The sequence below is a fragment of the Ovis aries genome, chromosome 21 (genome assembly GCF_016772045.2).
Source record: "Ovis aries strain OAR_USU_Benz2616 breed Rambouillet chromosome 21, ARS-UI_Ramb_v3.0, whole genome shotgun sequence".
NCBI lineage: Eukaryota > Metazoa > Chordata > Mammalia > Artiodactyla > Bovidae > Ovis > Ovis aries.
Genome location: NC_056074.1, coordinates 35,987,289 through 36,006,919, shown reverse-complemented (window position 1 = coordinate 36,006,919; position 19,631 = coordinate 35,987,289). Strand labels below are relative to the sequence as shown.

Sequence of the window (19,631 nt, the reverse complement as noted above, 5' to 3'; positions counted from 1 at the left end):
ATGAATTTGTGAGAATTGCCCTAGACTGCTAGCTTGCTGAAGATAAGGACCACTTGTGTCTTGATCCTCTTTGACTTTTGCTAGCATCTAACCCAGACACAAGCACACAAGGTTTTCTGTATAAGCTTGTTCGATTATATAAAGTATCTTGTGGATGCATGACATTTATTTCAATATTGAAACCATGCAATTGAAATACTGAGCTAGTCTAGCTCTTTGATGCAGACTTGCATCACAGGTGCTCCTAATCTGTGCCATCCCTCTCACTACCTAAAGTGACTCCTATGTCCCTGGGCTGCCCCTAAAGTCTTTTTGATGGCTTTTCCTTCTTGCAATCTCCTGCCCAACTGAGGACATCAATGCACATCTCATGAAGTGGCTAGGAAGACCACATGAGATCACAAATGTCTAGCCTGGTCCCTAGTGTTCACTTTAATCACGTTAACAACAGTGTTTTGTCTCTAGGTTGGCAAATTTTTCCACACTCTCAGATAATCCATGCACTTCAGTTTGGCTTTCTAGCCAAGCCTCAAGGAAGAGATTATAGTAGACTCTTTGTATTCTGAGAATTTTCAAAGTCCACTCCCCAAGGACACTGATTGAGGTAAAGATTTTATCGGGAGGTTTCTATTTTTATCAAATCTAATAATGGCCTAAAGGGAACACTTAAGGTAGTTCTGAACATATATAACTAGAAGGGCCTGATCACCGCTGCAGACTAGAACCCGATCTTCTGCGAGCACTTGGCGCCAGGAAAGAAGCATGAAGTGGCTTGTGCTCCTCTGGCTGGTGGCCCTCTCAGAGTGCATAGTCATGTAAGTACAGGGACTGTAAGTGGAATCAACTTCCTTTCTGTTTTTTTTTCTTATTTTCCTCATATTCTTCTACCTGTCAGGGTTAGAAGGGAATATAATCACTCCATGACGGTCTTAAAGTTCAACTCTCACTTATTGGCAAGTACTTTGACATGGGAAATGTGGGTTCCAAGGGTCTTGAGGTAGATCTTCAGGGTTTTACGACTCTGGGGGTGTGGTCATGATCTATGTGAAAATGGAGCACTTTGCAATTGTTCAGTGCACATCCTATGCAAATGTACGTGTGGTCTTGTTGAGTAGCATTTTCCACATTTTATTCTAGGTGTCCTCTCTGTTCTCTCTTTACTTCTGTGTGTATGTGTCCACGTCTGCATCTCTCTCTCTCTCTCTCATTTATCTCTTCATCTATTTATTTCTCCATCTCTTTGATGTCTCTGTTCATGTAGATCTCTCTGTGTTTTTTTTTCCTTTTCTCTTTTCAATTTTGACTCTTGTTTCTCTAGCCTCTTAATTTCTCTAATTTGTTCCCCTCTCCTGGATTCTTCTCTCACCCCTCTCTTTTGCTTCAACTCTGAAGAATGATTAGGAAGGCTACATCTAGACTGTTTTTACCTCAAACAAGCAATGTGATCACAGTCACTTCACAAACTCACTGCACTTCAAATTTCTCCCTGTAAAGAGAGGATGAGAATCCCCCTTCTTCCTCCCTCCCTGAGCTTCTATGAGAAAGATATAGTGGGGTGGCAACAGCAACGGTAATGGCTGTCTTTGTTGAGACTCCCTATATATCAGGTACATTATATCCATAATGTTATTTAACAGCCAAAGCATTCTATATGGGGGGGTGGGTGGAAATTATCCCTTCTACCTTTTTACCGATAGGGAAACTGAGACTCCAAATGTTCATATGGCTGACCCAAGATAACACAACAGAATCTGTATTCAAACCTATGTCTTTGCCCTGTGTTTGCACAGCATTCTGATAATAGATGGCACTCAAAAAAAAAAAAAAAAAAAAAAAGCTTGGAAAATACACAGTGCTGTTAAAAGGCCAGGTATGACTGTTATACTATAACACAGACAGTTGACTGCTGTTCCTTCTTTGTTTCCTTTTCCTCATGCTTGGTGAAAGAATGCCTCTAACTAAAACGAAGACAATGCGAGAAATCCTGAGGGAAAAAAACTTGCTGAACAATTTCCTGGAGGAACAAGCCAATAGAATGTCCGATGATTCTGCTAGTGACCCCAAATTATCTACTCACCCCCTGAGGAATGCCCTGGATGTGAGTGGGTTGGGAGGCTGGTGCTCCACAGCACCCCTTTGTGCTCTGGCCTAGCAGTGGGGCTCATCTAGAGGTGCCAGGTCAGTGGGGCTCCTGCAGGAGGCAAAAACAGTGGAGAACAGGGGCCCCATTCGCAGAGGAGAAGACATTCTCATCCTTAACTCCTGGTCTGTGGTGACTGGGCCCAGCAATGACCATGTGGCAGGCAAACATCAATTTCTGTGCCAAAGATGTGGCATTAGTTTGAGGGAGATTGTTCTTTCTGAACTAAGTGAGCCACTCAGTTACAGGTGAAGTGGTAAGCCATCTCTAATAGAAATAAAACCAACTGGAAATCAAGTCTGAATCCCCAGGTAGAGGAATTCAACTTCCAGAGAGCCAAGAATCACAGCAGCAAAAATTTACTGAAACCCTAAGGCACTTGATGCCATAAGAATTTAACACTATAGCTATTATTGATTTGAAAAAGGTCTCATCTGTTATTCAAGAATGGCCAAGCTACCCTGAGAGATATGCAAAGAGTAAATATATGTTTAGTGAAAGGGCCAGTTGTGTGGTGTTGATCAAACATGGTCTGAGTTTAGAAGGAGTGGCTGGGATTGATTAAGGAGGACCTCCTGGAAAAGGAGGCACTCAGGCTGGGTTTGAAGAGGAGACTAGAGAGCTTCTCAGATGAAGTCACTGGATTTCCTTGGGGGTTCAGTGATTATGACTCTGGGCTTCGAATACAGGAGGTACTGCTTCAATGCCTGGTCATAGAGTTAAAATCCTGCATACCACATAGCACAGGAAAAAATATTGAATGCAAGAACTCTGTGAGCAAAGGTTGTGAGCTGAATGGTGTTTGGAAAGTGATTTCAAGAGACATGTGACACCCAGAGGGAGGCAGCAGTCTGGGAATCGAGGGAGCCATATCTGCACTAATCCACTTCTTCCTGGTCCTTCTAGATGGCCTATGTGGGTAACGTCACCATTGGAACACCGCCTAAGGAGTTCCGGGTTGTCTTTGACACAGGCTCATCTGACTTGTGGGTGCCCTCCATCAAGTGCATCAGTCCTGCCTGTTGTGAGTACCGCCTTCCCCATCTTGACTCATCCCCTCCACCCTATGACCTCACTGACACTCATCTCTCGTGTCTGCAGATACACACATTACCTTTGACCATCACAAATCTTCCACCTTCCGGCTTACGCGCAGGCCCTTCCGCATCCTCTACGGATCTGGGATGATGAATGGAGTTCTTGCCTATGACACTGTTCGGGTAACATGGAAACAGAAGCTGAATCAGATCTGCACTAACCAACCCCTCCTGGTCCCCATAGATGGCCTATGTTAGGTCAGAACTGGCTATGGAGTGACCACTGCTTACATAACAGATGCAGGACCAGCTGGCAGGGCCTGTCCTTCCCTAACTCCCCTTGTGACTAGCCGCCTTACCTGCAAAATCCTGTTCCTGGGGAGATGGGGCCTCTGCTGACACACAAACTCCAAGAGTGGCTAACCCCAAGAGTGGCTTGGGGTGTGGGCTTGCAGCTCCTTTGCCCATGAGCAGCTCAAGGTTCCTTTTGTTGGGAACAGCGACAGGGAAAAAAGCACCCACTTTTATATTCTCAGACTGTGCTGGGTACTTTCATAGCAATAACTTGTTTAATCCTGTAACAACCTCACACAGAAGTTACTCTGATTAGTTACATGATACACATGAGGGAACTGAGGTGTAGAGAGCAAGGGCCTTGTCACAGTCATACATCTGGGAAGTGGTAGCTGGGCTGGTTTGTCAGGACTCAAGCAGGTGTGGGGTTATTTGAGAGAGAATAAAACTGATTGGGGGACCCTGGGGCAGCCCAGGGCTTCAGATACCCAGGCAGCAAAAGCAGGGGCCCACACATATGGGAGGGACTTGATAAATGGGTTTTCACTCTAGGGGGCCACTGAAAGTCTAGTAAAATCAATGGCCTCCCTCCCCAAAGTGCCTGAGGATTTTCCCTGTCTCTCTATTTCTCTCTCTCTCTCTCTCTCTCTCTCTCTCTCTCTCTCTCACACACACACACCCCTAAATGTGTATTTCCCAGGTAGCATATTCATAAGAACTCTGCCAGTGACATTGTAAAATGGGCTCCTGCCTTCCTTGGCAAGCACAGAATCCATAATACATTGTAATAAATTCAGTCCATTTCTGTCATCAGATCATAGTGATGCCGAAGAGAGGACTACCTTGCTCGGTACTCATTTTGTCCTCAAGGGGGCACCATTGGGTCCAGTCCTGACTTGGTTTCCCCACCTGTACAGAAGGCATGAGGCCTATTTGACTCAGATGGTGTTTGCAGAAATAGCTGGTGCTGGTTAAAATTTATGTCCGCACACCAGTGGAACCTGAATTCCTGTCCCAGCTTGTTTTAACCATCTGAAGTCTACCTAGGGCACAGCCAGGACTCAGTTCTTCTCTGAGGTTCTAATGGCATCTGAACCCCCCTAGACCAGTCCCACTTCCAATCCTCTATGTGTGAACACTCTTCTCTCCCACAGATCGGGAACCTTGTCAGCACTGACCAGCCATTTGGCCTAAGCCTGCAACAATTCGGATTTGATAATGCACCCTTTGATGGTGTCCTGGGCTTGTCCTACCCCAGCCTCGCTGTCCCAGGAACCATCCCCATCTTTGACAAGCTGAAGCAACAAGGTGCCATTTCTGAGCCTATCTTTGCCTTCTACTTGAGCACGTAAGTCTGAGCTGGACGAGCCCTCTTTCCAAATTAGCTGTGAGATGCTTTCAGTTGTTGAATATTATAGAACACTTGTTACAGAAGTATCCTGAAAGACTGTGCAGCCCAGGATAACTATGGCCCCAGGGCTTCACCACTGGCTTTTGTAAATGAAGTTTTATTGGAACACAACCTAGCTCATGGGCTCAAGGGCAGTGGCTTGGTCTCTGGGGTGAGGGGAGTGGGAGGGCAATGGAAGGTGTCAGGATAAAAGTTGGAGGAAAAATGTAACACAGTTTGCTGGCGAGTTTGCAATGGAAGGAAAGAGAGTGATGGGAAGTCTTTCCTTCCTCACTAACATTTCACCGGGACCAACTACATAACTTTCAGGAGACAGTGCAAAATGGAAGTGTGGGACACCTTATCCAACTAGTCTTAGGAATTTCCAGACAGAGATAACAGAGGTGGGGGGCCCTGCTAAATGTGGGGCCCCATGGACAGCACAGGTCACAGGCAGGTAAAACCAACCCTGGGTGACCTGAGGCCACACCCCTAGCACTCTCAGGCCTTGATTTTTCTGAAAAAATTACAGGCTGGACAAGGGGGAAGCCCAAACCCTTCAGCACACTGTCCTCTGAGGGTATTCAGGTTGCAGGAGGTACAGGGCCTCTTAAGAAGCCTGGGTGGGTGGAACCTGGCCAAGTGACTCAGCTTCTAATCTGCTCTGTGCCACTCTAGCCAGTGACTAATCTTGGTTGGGTTCTCAATCCCTCAATTTCTGCATCTGTAAAATGGGGACCCTATTAGGGCCTTGTTGGGTGGACAAGCACAGCCCTCAGACTGCCCAGCATAACAGTCCTCCAAGGAGTCCCCCTCTTTTATTCTCTCGACAGCCACAAGGAGAATGGCAGTGTGTTGATGTTAGGTGGAGTCGACCACTCCTACCACAAAGGAAAGCTCAACTGGATACCAGTGTCTCAAACCAAAAGCTGGCTGATAACTGTGGACCGGTAAGCCTCTTCCTCTGAATGCCACCCCAAATGATGCTCCCACATCTATACATAGACATATGCAGGCACACAAACGCATGCACAGACACATGATCACACACAGAGATATGCTCCACCCATAAAGCCACACATATAAGCACACACACAGACACATATAAACACACATGCAGGCACACATATAAACACACTTAGGCAGACAGATACACACAAGCACACAGACAGACAGACACACAGAGCCATATATACACACACACAAACAAACACACAAACACATAGATACACAAATTCCCCTTGGTTCATAATCATCCCAGGCCTTCTGACCAGGGCTCTGACCAGGGTCCTTCACAGGGTCCAGAGAGGTCTGTGCAGCTGGGGGAGGGCTGCACCCACTGCCCTGTGATGTGGGAAGCATGGTTAGAGGACCCTACAGTGTGGTGAACAGAGGATCAGGGAGAATTTCCTCAGCCTGAACAGAGTTGTGATAAGATGATCAACTGTCCAGGTTAAGGAGAGTTATGACCAACCTAGACAGCATATTAAAAAGCAAAGACATTACTTTGCCAACAAAGGTCCGTCTAGTCAAGGGTATGGTTTTTCCAGTAGTCATGTATGGATGTGAGATTTGGACTATAAAGAAAGCTGAAGGCTGAAGAATTGATGCTTTTGAACTGTGGTGTTGGAGAAGACTCTTGAGAGTCCCTTGGACTGCAAAGAGATCCAACCAGTCCATCCTCTTCAGTCCACCCAGGAGATCAGTCCTAGGTGTTCATTGGAAGGACTAATATTGAAGCTGAAACTCCAATACTTTGGCCACCTGATGCAAAGGGCTGACTCCTTTGAAAAGACCCTGATGCTGGGAAAGATTGAGGGCAGGAGGAGAAGGGGACGATAGAGGATGAGATGGTTGGATGGCATCACCGACCCAATGGACATGAGTTTGGGTAGGCTCCAGGAGTTGGTGATGGATAAAGAGACCTGGTGTGCTGCAGTTCATGGGGTCACAAAGAGTTGGACATGACTGAGTGACTGAACTGAACTGAATCCAGGACTGAGGAAGTTCTCAGTACATATAAATGTCAGTTTAAAACAGAAAGTTCTGAACAAATGGGAAAATCTGGTCCCCTTAGGGAGAAGCTACTCAGCTATGTAGAGAGGTTGGCTACCGTCTTGAGACCCGAAAGCACTCATAAAAAGAGACGCTCCATGTAACCATAGCTACCCATCCCCCGACCTCCATCCTGAGCCCACAGTGGAGTAGGCACTGTGATTGACAGAATCAGGAAGGTGGGATCCAGGAGTGGCCTGATAACTAACATAGTAATTGATGGGAATCTCTGTGATACCATCAGACAAATTTGCCCTGTCCTTTGGAGAATCCGTGGGCTATCAGGTATCATATGACCAGGGCCTCAGTGTCTGAGCTGGGTGAATGAGCAGTAATGGGAGACACCCTCTCCCAGGGCAGCTTGTCTCCCACTATGAGAATCTGCTGCCCCAGGGAACCTCCATCTTCACTGTGTGTTTGACTCATTATCATTGAGACACTGGATATAGCTCTTTGGATGTTCCTCATTTATTATTTTCACATTCATTCATTCATTGTTCATCCACTGTGTGTCAGGCACTTTAGCAAGGCAATGAGAATAAAACTTGCCCTCACATAGGAGAATGACTCACACACATAGTGAATTGTCACTTTGGTATATGCTAGACATGAGGAAGGGTCTACAGAGAATGACCAAGACAGGAGTTTGATATACACTGGGGGAAAGACTTCACTGAAACCATGACAATTAAGTTGGAATTTGAAAGACAAGGAGAAATTCACTAGTCAAAGGGGAGTGGGGTCTTCTAGGAAGGAAGACCAGCTTGTGTCATGGTCCTGAGGTAGGAAAGAGCCTATTCAAGTACTGCATTTTATTTTAGTTTTTTACATTTTATTTATTTATTTATTGTTTATACTTTATATTATTGTATTGGTTTTTCCATACATCAACATGCATCCGCCACGGGTGTACATGTGTTCCCCATCCTGAACCCCCCTCCCACATCCCTCCCCATACCATCCCTCTGGGTCATCCCAGTGCACCAGCCCTGAGCATCCTGTATCATGCATCAAACCTGGACTGGCGATTCATTTCTTATATGATATTATACATGTTTCAATGCCATTCTCCCAAATCATCCCACCCTCACTCTCTCCCACAGAGTCCAGAAGACTTCTATACATCTGTGTCTCTTTTGCTGTCTCGCATACAAGGTTATCATTACCATCTTTCTAAATTCCATATATATGCATTAGTATACTGTATTGGTGTTTTTCTTTCTGGCTTACTTCACTCTGTATAATAGGCTCCAGTTTCATCCACCTCATTAGAACTGATTCAAATGTATTCTTTTTAATGGCTGAGTAATACTCCATTGTGTATATGTACCAAAGCTTTATTATCCATTAGTCTGCTGATGGACAGCTAGGTTGCTTCCATGTCCTGGCTATTATAAACAGTGTTGCGATGAACACTGGGGTATACGTGTTTCTTTCAGTTCTGGTTTCCTCGATGTGTATGCCCAGCAGTGGGATTGCTGGGTCATAAGGCAGTTCTATTTCCAGATTTTGAGGAATCTCCACACTGTTCTCCATAGTGGCTGTACTAGTTTGCATTCCCACCAACAGTGTAAGAGGGTTCCCTTTTCTCCACATCCTCTCCAGCATTTATTGCTTGTAAACTTTTGGATAACAGGCATTCTTACTGGCATGAAATGGTACCTCATTGTGGTTTTGATTTGCATTTCTCTGATAATGAGTGATATTGAGCATCTTTTCATGTGTTTGTTAGCCATCTGTATGTCTTCTTTGGAGAAATATCTGTTTGGTTCTTTGGCCCGTTTTTTGATTAGGTCATTTATTTTTCTGGAGTTGAGCTGTAGGAGTTGCTTTTATATCTTTGAGATTAGTTGTTTGTCAGTTGCTTCATTTGTTATTATTTTCTGCCATTTTGAAGGCTGCCTTTTCACCTTGCTTATAGTTTCCTTTGTTGTGCAGACTTTCAATTTTAATTAGGCCCATTTGTTTTCTTTTTGCTTTTATTTCCAATATTCTGGGAGGTGGGTCATAGAGGATCCTGCTGTGGTTTATGTCAAAGAGTGTTTTGCCTATGTTCTCCTCTAGGAGTTGTATAGTTTCTGGTTGTACATTTAGGTTTTTAATCCATTTTGAGTTTATTTTTGTGTATGGTGTTAGAAAGTGTTCTAGTTTCATTCTTTCACTTGCGGTTGACCAGTTTTCCCAGCACAACTTGTTAAAGAGTTTGCCTTTTCTCCATTGTATATTCTTGCCTCCTTTGTCAAAGATAAGGTGTCCATAGGTGTGTGGATTTATCTCTGGGCTTTCTATTTCATTCCATTGATTCATATTTCTGTCCTTGTGGCAGTACCATACTGTCTTGATGACTGTGACTTTGTAGTAGAGCCTGAAGTCAGGCAGGTTGATTCCTCCAGCTCCATTCTTCTTTCTCAAGATTGCTTTGGCTATTTGATGTTTTTTGTATTTCCATACAAATTCTGAAATAATTTGTTCTAGTTCTGTGAAAAATACTGTTGGTAGCTTGATAGGGATTGCATTGAATCTATAGATTGTTTTGGGTGGTATACTCGTTTTCACTATATTGATTCTTCTGATCCACGAACACTGTATATTTCTCCATCTATTAGTGTCATCTTCAATTTCATTCACCAGTGTTTTATAGTTTTCTATATGTAGGTCTTTAGTTTCTTTAGGTAGATATATTCCTAAGTATTTTATTCTTTTCATTGCAATGATGAATGGAATTGTTTCCTTAATTTCTCTTTCTATTTTCTCATTATTAGTGTAAAGGAATGCAAGGGATTTATGTGGGTTGATTTTATATCCTGCAATTTTATTATATTCATTGATTAGCTCTAGTAATTTACTGGTGGAATCTCTAGAGTTTTCTATGTAGAGGATCATGTCATCTGCAAACAGTGAGTTTTACTTCTTCTTTTCCAATTTGGATTCCTTTTATTTCTTTATCTGCTCTGATTGCTGTGGCCAAAACTTCCAGAACTATGTTGAATAGTAGTGTTGTAAGTGGGCACCCTTGTCTTGTTCCTGACTTTTGGGGAAATGCTTTCATTTTTTCACTGCTGAGGATAATGTTTGCTATGGGTTTGTCACATATAGCTTTTATTTTGTTGAGGTATATTCCTTCTATTCCTGCTTTCTGGAGGTTTTATTTTTATCATAAAAGGATCTTGAATTTTGTCAAAGGCTTTCTCTGCATCTATTGAGATAATCATATGGCTTTTACTTTTAAGTTTGCTAATGCAGTGTATAACATTGATCGATTTGTGGATATTGAAGAATCCTTGCATCCCTGGGATAAAGCCCACTTGGTCATGGTGTATGATCTTTTTAATGTGTTATTGGATTCTGATTGCTAGAATTTTGTTGAGGATTTTTGCATCTATGTTCATCAGTGATATTGGCCTGTAGTTTTCTTTTTTTGTGGCATCTTTGTCAGGTGTTGGTATTAGGGTGATGTTTGCCTCATAGTATGAGTTTGGAAGTTTACCTTTTTCTGTTATTTTCTGGAAGAGTTTGAGTAAGATAGGTGTTAGCTCTTCTCTAAATTTTTGGTAGAATTCAGCTGTGAAGCCATCTGGACCTGGGCTTTTGTTTGCTGGAAGATTTCTGATTACAGTTTCAATCTCTATGCTTGTGATGGGTGTGTTAAGATTTTCTATTTCTTCCTGGTTCAGTTTTGGAAAGTTGTACTTTTCTAAGAATTTGTCCTTTTCTTCCAGTTGTCTATTTTGTTGGCATATAATTGCTGATAGTGCTGTCTTATGATCCTTTGCATTTCTGTTTTGTCTGATGTGATCTCCCCATTTTCATTTCTAATTTTATTGATTTGATTTTTTTCCCTTTGTTTCTTGATGAGTCTGGCTAATGGTTTGTCAATTTTATTTATCCTTTCAAAGAACCAGCTTTTGGCTTTGTTGATTTTTGCTATGGTCTCTTTTGTTTCTTTTGCATTTATTTCTGCCGTATTTTAAAGATTTCTTTCCTTCTACTAACCCTGGGGTTCTTAATTTTTTTCCTTTTCTAGTTGCTTTAGTTGTAGTGTGCGGTATTTATTTGACTGTTTTCTTGTTTCTTTAGGTATGCCTGTACTGCTATGAACCTTCCCCTTAGCTTGGCTTTTATAGTGTCTCACAGGTTTTGGGTTGTTGTGACTTTATTTTCATTCATTTCTATGCATATTTTTATTTCTTTTTGATTTCTTCTGTGATTTGTTGGTTATTCATCAGCATGTTGTTCAGCCTCCATATGTTGCAATTTTTAATAGTTTTTCTCCTGTAATTGAGATCTAATCTTACTGCCTTGTGGTCAGAAAAGATGCTTTGAATGATTTCTTTTTTGTTTTTTGTTTTTGTTTTTTTGAGTTTACCAAGGGTAGATTTATGGCCCAGGATGCGATCTATCCTGGTGATGGTCCTGTGTGCACTTGAGATAAAGGTGAAATCATTGTTTTGGGGTGAAATGCTCTATAGATACCAATTAGCTCTAACTGGTCTATTGTATCATTTACAGTTTGTGTTTCCTTGTTAATTTTCTGGTTAGTTGATCTATCCATAGGTGTGAGTGGGGTATTAAAGTCTCCCACTATTATTGTGTTATTGTTAATTTCCCCTTTCAGACTTGTTAGCATTTGTCTTACATATTGTGATGCTTCTATGTTGGGTGCATATATATTTATAATTGTTATATCTTCTTCTTGGATTGATCCTTTGATCATTATGCAGTGTCCCTCTTTGTCTCTTTTCACAGCCTGTTTTAAAGTCTATTTAATCTGATATGAGTATTGCTACTCCTGCTTTCTTTTGGTCTCTATTTTCATGGAAAATATTTTTCCAGCCCTTCACTTTCAGTCTGAATGTGTCCTTTGTTTTGAGGTAGGTCTCTTGTAGACAACATATATAGGGGTCTTGTTTTTGTATCTAGTCAGCCAGTCTTTGTCTTTTGGTTGGGGCATTCAACCGAGTTACGTTAAGGTAATTATTGATAAGTATGATCCCCTTGCCATTTACTTTATTGTTTTGGGTTCGAGTTTATACACGCTTTCTGTGTTTCTGGTCTAGAGAAGATCCTTTAGCATTTGTTGGAGAGCTGGTTTGGTGGTGCTGAATTCTCTCAGCTTTTGCTTGTCTGTAAAGCTTTTGATTTCTCCTTCATATTTGAATGAGATCCTTTCTGGGTACAGTAATCTGGGCTGTAGGTTATTTTCTTTCATCACTTTAAGTATGTCTTGCCACTCCCTCCTGGCCTGAAGAGTTTCTATTGAAAGATCAGCTGTTATCCTTATGGGAATCCCCTTGTGTGTTATTTGTTGTTTTCCCCTGCTGCTTTTAATATTTGTTCTTTGTGTTTGATCTTTGTTAATTTGATTAATATGTGTCTTGAGGTGTTTTGCCTTTTGTTTTTCCTGTTTAGGACTCTCTGGCTTTCTCGGATGTGGGTGATTATTTCCTTCCCCATTTTAGGGAAGTTTTCAACTATCATCTCCTCAAGTGTTTTCTCATGGTCTTTCTTTTGTCTTCTTCTTCTGGGACTTCTCTGATTCAAATGTTGTGGTGTTTAACATTGTCCCAGACATCTCTGAGATTGTCCTCATTTCTTTTAATTTGTTTTTCTGTTTCCCCTCTGTTTCATTTATTTCCACTGTTCTGTCTTCTACCTCACTTATCCTATCTTCTGCCTCTGTTATTCTACTGTTGGTTCCCTCCAGATGTTTTGATCTCATTTGTTGCATTATTCATTATATATTGACTCTTTTTTTATTTCTTCTAGGTCCTTGTTGAAACTTTTCTTCATCTTCTCAATCCTTGTCTCCAGGCTATTTATCTGTAACTCCATTTTGTTTTCAAGATTTGGATCATTTTTACTATCATTATTCAGAATTCTTCATCAGGTAGATTCCCTATCTCTTCCTCTTTTGGTTGGTTTGGTGGGCATTTATCCTGTTCCTTTACCTGCTGGGTATTCCTCTGTCTCTTCATCTTGTTTATATTGCTGTGTTTGAGGTGGCCTTTCTGTATTTTGGCAGTTTGTGGAGTTCTCTTTATTATGGAGTTTCCTTGCTGTGGGTGGGGTTGTACAGGTGGTTTCTCAAGGTTTCCTGGTTAGGGAAGCTTGTGTGCTTGTTCTGGTGGGTGGAGCTGGATTTCTTCTGTCTGGAGTGCAATGAAGTGTCTAGTAATGAGTTATGAGATGTCAGTGGGTTTGGAGTGACTTTGGGTAGCCTGCATATTGAAGCTCAGGGCTGTGTTCCTGTGTTGGTGGAGAATTTTCATGGTATGTCTTTCTCTGGAACTTGTTGGCCCTTGGCTGATGCTTGGTTTCAGTGTAGGTATGGAGGCGTTTGTTGAGCTCCTGTTGATTAATATTCCCTGGAGTCAGTTCTCTGGTGTTTTGAGGATTTGCACTTAAGGCTTCTGCTTCTGGTTTTCAGTCTTATTTTTACAGTAGCCTCAAGACTTCTCCATCTATACAGCACTGTTGACAAAACATCTAGGTTAAAGATGAAAAGTTTCTCCACATTGAGGCACACTCAGATATGTTCACAGAGTTACATGGAGAATGAAGAGGGAAGAGGGAGTTAGAGGTGACCCAAATGAGATGAGGTGGAATCAAAGGAGAGAGCAATCTAGCCAGTAATCACTTATTTATGTGCACTCCGCAGTCTGGACTGCTCAGAGATGCTCATGGGGTTATACAGAGAAGAGAAGCGGGAGAAAGGAGATAGAGGTGGCCAGGAGGAAAAAAGGGGGAATCAAAAGGAGAGAGACAGATACAGCCAATAATCAGTTCCCTAAGTGTTTTCCACAGCCTGGAACACACAAAGAGATTCACAGAGTTGGGTAGAGAAGAGAAGGAGGAGGGAGGAGATAGAGGCGACCTGGTGGAGAAAAAGGTGAGTCCAAAGGGGGAGAGAGCAGTCAAGCCAGTAATCTTGCTCCCCAGTAAAAATGGGTACTGAAGATTGGGTTCTTAAAGGTACAAAATTGATAACAAATACCAAAAAGCAAAGATTAAATGTCTAGAGTAGAGGTTGGATTTTCAAAAATACAATATTAAAGAAATAAAATAAAGTCACAAAAATTATAAAATATATATATATGAAGTTTGCTTTAAAAAATAGGGTCTCACTCTCTCTCTTTTTCTTTTTTTGCAAAGTAATAGTAGGTTATAAATATGAAAATTAAAGGAGTAATAGAGGACTTAAAAATTAAAAAAAATTAAAAAAATAAAGAATGATAGTAAAAATAGTAAAAATATATCTAGGACTATTTCTTATGTTGTAGTGGGCAGGTTGGGGTCAGTTCATTTTCGGATAGTTCCTTGATCCGGCTTATATTTCTGAAGATCTATAGGCCCCTTCCTATGTAGTTGGTACTAACTACAGGGTTTCAATCTATTGCACCTGTCACTTCCAAGGAGGTTCCTTCTGTTTTAGCTTCTTCTGTTTGCTGGTCTCTCCAGTATCTAATTTCTGCCCTGACACAAGGGGGGAGGGTGGTGGACACTTGCTTAGGCTCACTTGTTCAGGCTCACTTGTTCAGTCGTGCTGTGGGGAGGGAGAGACGCTGCCAACAGATAACACTGGCATGTGCTCACAGTGACTTGGCCACACTGGGTTTGCTCCTGCTCACGGTGTGTGTGCTTTCCTTGTCAACACTGCTTAGGCTCTAGGTTGCTCTGCTGGGAACTATCTGAGGTAGGCCCTGAGTTGCATTCACTTCCCAGGTCTAAGCTGCTCAGGTTCAGGAACTCGGGTCGTCCTCAGAGGTGCAGACTTGGTTGGGCCTGTGTTTTGTGCCCTTCTCAGGTCCGAGCAGCTCAGGTGACCAGGTGTTTGGCAAGAGTGGTCGCTGTGAGTTAGCACCTCCCCCGTCCCTGCCACTCAGTTTTCTGGGTTGTACAACTGGTGCACCTTCTCAGGCGGATGTTGACCATGCAGAATCCCATGAAGTCTTAGTTAACAATGAAGCCTGCTTGAGGTTTGGTAGATGATGCCTCTCTGGGGCCGCGATTTCCCCCTTACAACTCTGGTTGCCTGTCACCGGAGGGGGATTGTCTGCAGCCGGCAAGCTCTGTTCAGTCCTTTGTTCTGTGAGTGGGCCTGATGGTGTCTTAGGTTAGGGCTTTTCGCCTGCGCCTCCCTGCCCAGACCCTGCTTGCTAGTGGCAGATGCAGACGTCTGCGCTGCTTCTCCGCTGGGGGTATTACTGTTGGGCACATAATCTGTGGGTTTGATTTATTCATTTATTTTCCCTCCCAGTTATGTTGCCCTCTGTGGTTCTGAGGCTCGCCACAGACTCGGCAGTGAGAGTGTTTCCTGGTGCTGGAAAACTTCTCTCTTTTTTAAGACTTCCTTCCCAGGACAGAGCTCCATTCCTACCTCTTTTGTCTCTCTTTTTGTCTTTTATATTTTTTCCTACCTCCTTTTGAAGACAATGGGCTGCTTTTCTGGGTGCCTGATGTCCTCTGCCAGCATTCAGAAGTTGTTTTGTGGAATTTGCTCAGCGTTCAGATGTTCTTTTGATGAATTTGTGGGGGAGAAAGTGATCTCCCTGTCCTATTCCTCTGCCATCTTAGGACCGCCTATCAAGTACTGCATTTAAGGATATCAAAGAAGGTGACATGATGAGAGCAAAGAAAAACAGAGTCAGGGCAAGAGCTGAAGGAGCTGAAGGACTGTCTGGGAGTCAGCTGTGGAGGGGGCAACTGTGAGGGAGACTTCTGAGTAATCTTGATCCCCACTTTGTCCCACTGTTTCTCAGCATCTCCATGAATGGGAAAGTGATTGGCTGTGAACATGGCTGTGAGGCTCTTGTGGATACTGGGACATCACTGATCCATGGCCCAGCAGGACCGGTCACCAACATCCAGAAGTTCATCCATGCCGTGCCCTATGATTCCGAGGTGAAGGGTCATGACACAGGTTTCTCCCAGTTCCCCCACACAACAAGGATCTCCTGGGCCAATCTCTCTCCCTTTTTCCCCAACAGTACATGGTTTCATGTCCTGTCATCAGTATCCTGCCTCCTGTCATCTTCACCATCAACAGCATCGATTACTCAGTGCCTGCTGAAGCCTACATCCAAAAGGTGAGGGGCCAATCCTGAGAGCTGCTTCTCAATTCTGGGACTCCCAGATGGTGTTAGTGGTGAAGAACCTGCCTGCCAATGCAGGAGATGTAAGAGACATGGGTTTGATCCCTGGATCAGGAGATCCCCTAGAGAAGGGCATGGCAATTGACTCCATTAGTCGTGCCTGGAGAATCCCATGGATAGAGGAGCCTGACAAGCTGCAGTCTATAGGGCTGCACAGAGTCAGACACGACTGAAGTGACTTAGCACACACACAGGCGAGAACCCTTGGGCTGCTGCTGGGACGACGGGTCCCTCTGCAGGCCAGTTCACACCATTGCAGAAGCTGCTGAGCTCCTTTGGCTGGGCCAGTGCCTCCCACAAAACCAACCACTTGAGTAAAGGGCAGTCTGGGACACCCATCATCCAGAAATAAATGTTGAGACAGCACTCCATGCTGGCATGGCGGGAGTCACAAGGAGAAGGGAATACTAAAGGTCTCAGTCCTCACAGAGCTTCAGTTCAACCAGAGCCCTCAGGAGCATGAACATGGAAAGTCAGCTCTAGCAATCCCTGAAATAGACCATGTGACAAGCGGGGTTGGCAGTGTACTGTCCCACCATAGTGATTAGCAGTCTCCCATCCCATCTCAAAAATGTCCAGATTAGGGTGATAAACAGCATGATTACCTTAATACTTGGCTGCAACTTCCCCTTGCTAAGCCTCAGTGCTCTCTCTCTGAGTTGGGGTACCAGCCCCTTCTGTGGGGAGGTTGGATGCTAAGGTGAATAAAAGGTGCACAGTGACTGCATAGCCCTGGTATAGGGTGGAGGCTTCCTATCAGCTCCCTGTGGGAGTTCAGAGCAGGCTGATGGGCTCAAAGAAGGCTTTGAGGAAGAGGGAATTTCAGTAATTCTAAAACGAAGCCTCATGGAGGAATGAGGAGATGCTTGGGTTGAGGCAAATCTATACTGGATTCCATGCAAATGGTACCCCGGTAGCTATGCAAAGGTGTGCTGGGAACAGATCAGGAGTGATGAGGGCCACAGACTATGGCAGAGCCAGGGTAAGTCATTGACCCAGTCTGAAGTCTTCAGGGATGGTGACTGTGGGTCCTGGAAGGCTGCCTAGAGGGCCTGAGAGCAGTCTTAAACAATGCATTGTAGGCACTGCTATAAATCTATTTGAAATAGATAACTAACAAGGACCTACTGTGTAGCACAGGGAACTCTGCTCAATGCTATGTGGCAGTCTGGATGGGAAGAGAGTTTGGGGGAGAATGGATATGTGTATATATATGACTGAGTCCCTTAACCGTCTACCTAAAACTCACAATATTGTTAATCAGCTATACTTCAATACAAAATTAAGTTTTTTTTTTTTTAAACAAAAAACAGGTCGGGGAAAAGTGGGGAAAAGAAAAGGCATTCTGTGCAGAGAAAGCAGTGAACAGTGGACTGAAAGAAACAGAAACTGAGGGGGAACTGTGACCATTCTTGCTCATTAAAAAAAAAAAAAATTATTTTAGTGTAGCTGATCTTCAGTGTTGCATTAAGTTCTCCTATACAGCACAGTGACTCCGTTACACAAAAACAAGTATATATACTTTTTTTCTTAATCTTTTCCCTTACAGTATATTGCTGGATATTGAATATAGTTCCCTGTGCTATATAGTAGGACTATGCTATTTATTCATCCTGTATATATTAGTTTCACTTGATAATCCCAACTCCCAATCCTCACCTCCCCAACACCCTTCCTCATGGCAACCACATGTCTTGGCCCTTTAACTTTTTACATGCACTCTCACATCCCCAGCTTCTAAGGAAACCACTTGATACTTATCAAAAGAAGGAAATAAAACCAAGAAGTATGCCAGGTCTGGATGTTGAGGAGGGTTGCAGACAAGGGCTCAGGCTAACTGGTATATATTTCTGTCTCCCTCAGATTTCCAATAGCTTATGCCTTAGCAGCTTTCATGGGGACAACACAGACAAATGGATCCTGGGTGACGTCTTCTTGAGGCTGTATTTCTCAGTTTATGACCGAGGAAATAACAGGATTGGCTTGGCTCCTGCTGTGTAAATGCTTGGACTTGTTCAGGAATCAGTCAGGCCAGTTCTAACACACTCTTGCTCATACTTAGGGCACTGCTGCCCAGGATGCTGGTAAACTGTGTTTGGTGCTCTGCAAGTCATATTCTCACTAAAGAATAAAAGGTTTTACTCTTAATGGTTCTAAAACAAATGGATGCCTCTGTTTGTATCTGGGAGGTACATAATGATCGGGGAGAATCTAGGACCAATTCTGAATCACAAGTGAGAGAAGCCTAACTCCAAATGGCTTCCAGGAAAGGGAGAACTTATTGGAAGAATTCTGGGGATCCAGGACACAGGAACTAGAGCAGATTCAAAGATCTCAGTGACTGGACCCAAGAAATCAGAAGTCATCAGTTCTCTTTCTCCTCCTCGCTCTTTCCCTTCTCTCTTCTTTGATTGTCTTAGTCTGACAGCTTTCTTTCTTAAGGCTTCTACACCTAGTGAAGGAATCCAAAGCTACCTGCCATAGGGTTTTATATCCTGAAGGCATCTAACCATGAAGGAAGAAGCTTAGAGCTATCAAGGTTCAAGGGAGTGCTCTGAATGGCCCATCTCAGATCACAAGTCCAGCCCTGGACCAACTATCCTGGCAGAGCCATGGGGTCCTATGACTGGCTTTACAAAGTCACATGGCCCTGTTCCTGTAGCAAACATGATTGTCAGTTTCTTAAAAAAAACGCATGACTGGAGCTGGAGAGAGGGAGCCCCAAAGATAGTGACTGGTGGATGGTTTAGTCCATGAAAGAGTTTATGATGGCACCACCAACTCCACAACCTCCTCATTCAGAGGGATTATAAGGAGTAATGAAAATAAACTCTATTTGTCCCATCTCAGATGAACTTTGTCAGTGGATTTCTGCTCCAGGGAGTTCTGGGTGAGGTCCTTTATACTGGGCTGGTTCCCTTATGTCCATCTCCCACCCCAATCCAGTCACCAGCTCTCTGCCACACATGCCTGCTGGGTCATTTCCAGTCCCACTTGGCAAGTGACAGCCTCTGTGGATGCCTGATCCATTTCCGTCCTCTAGGGCTCAGCACACCCCTTTCTTGGCCTCCAGTGCTGCTGGGGAGGTTGACATTCATGCAGCGGGGGACCCAGGATATATAGAGTCTTCAGCCTTTCTGAGCTTCCTCCAGTGGAAGAACTGCAAAACATTTGGTTGGAGCTGCCATGGTTAGGCACTTTTGGAGTGAAAGCATCAGTTCTTTCCACCCGGATACCCTTGGTAGAGGCCAAAGCTGGGACAGCAGGGGTCAGATGTTGATCTCCTTTCAGATCGACTGGTTTGATCTCCTTGTGGTATAAGGGGACTCTCAAGCACTGCAAATTGTCAAGCACTGCAATTTGAAAGCATCAGTTCTTTGGCACTCACCTTTCTTTATGGTCCAAATCTCACATTTATACATGACTACTGGAAAAACCATAGTTTTGATACTACAAACCTCTGTCAGCAGAGCGATTCTCTGCTTTTTCATACACTGTTCAGGTATGTCATAGTTTTTCTTCCATCCAGGGAGCAAGTGTCTTTTAATTTTGTGGCTGCAGTC

General features: G+C 43.5%; 1 protein-coding gene across 1 annotated transcript; it reads left to right on the top strand.

Moving 5' to 3' along the window:
- Nucleotides 1-694: 694 nt before the first annotated feature.
- LOC443348 (pregnancy-specific antigen) lies at nucleotides 695-18,213 on the top strand (the record flags this gene model as incomplete). Its single annotated transcript, NM_001009782.1, is given in 10 exon segments — nucleotides 695-706; nucleotides 708-815; nucleotides 1,948-2,098; nucleotides 3,047-3,164; nucleotides 3,242-3,360; nucleotides 4,626-4,819; nucleotides 5,695-5,811; nucleotides 15,676-15,817; nucleotides 15,904-16,002; nucleotides 17,932-18,213. Coding segments are annotated over 10 exon segments (1,191 nt in total). The 3' UTR covers nucleotides 18,070-18,213.
- Between the last annotated feature and the right edge of the window lie 1,418 nt (nucleotides 18,214-19,631).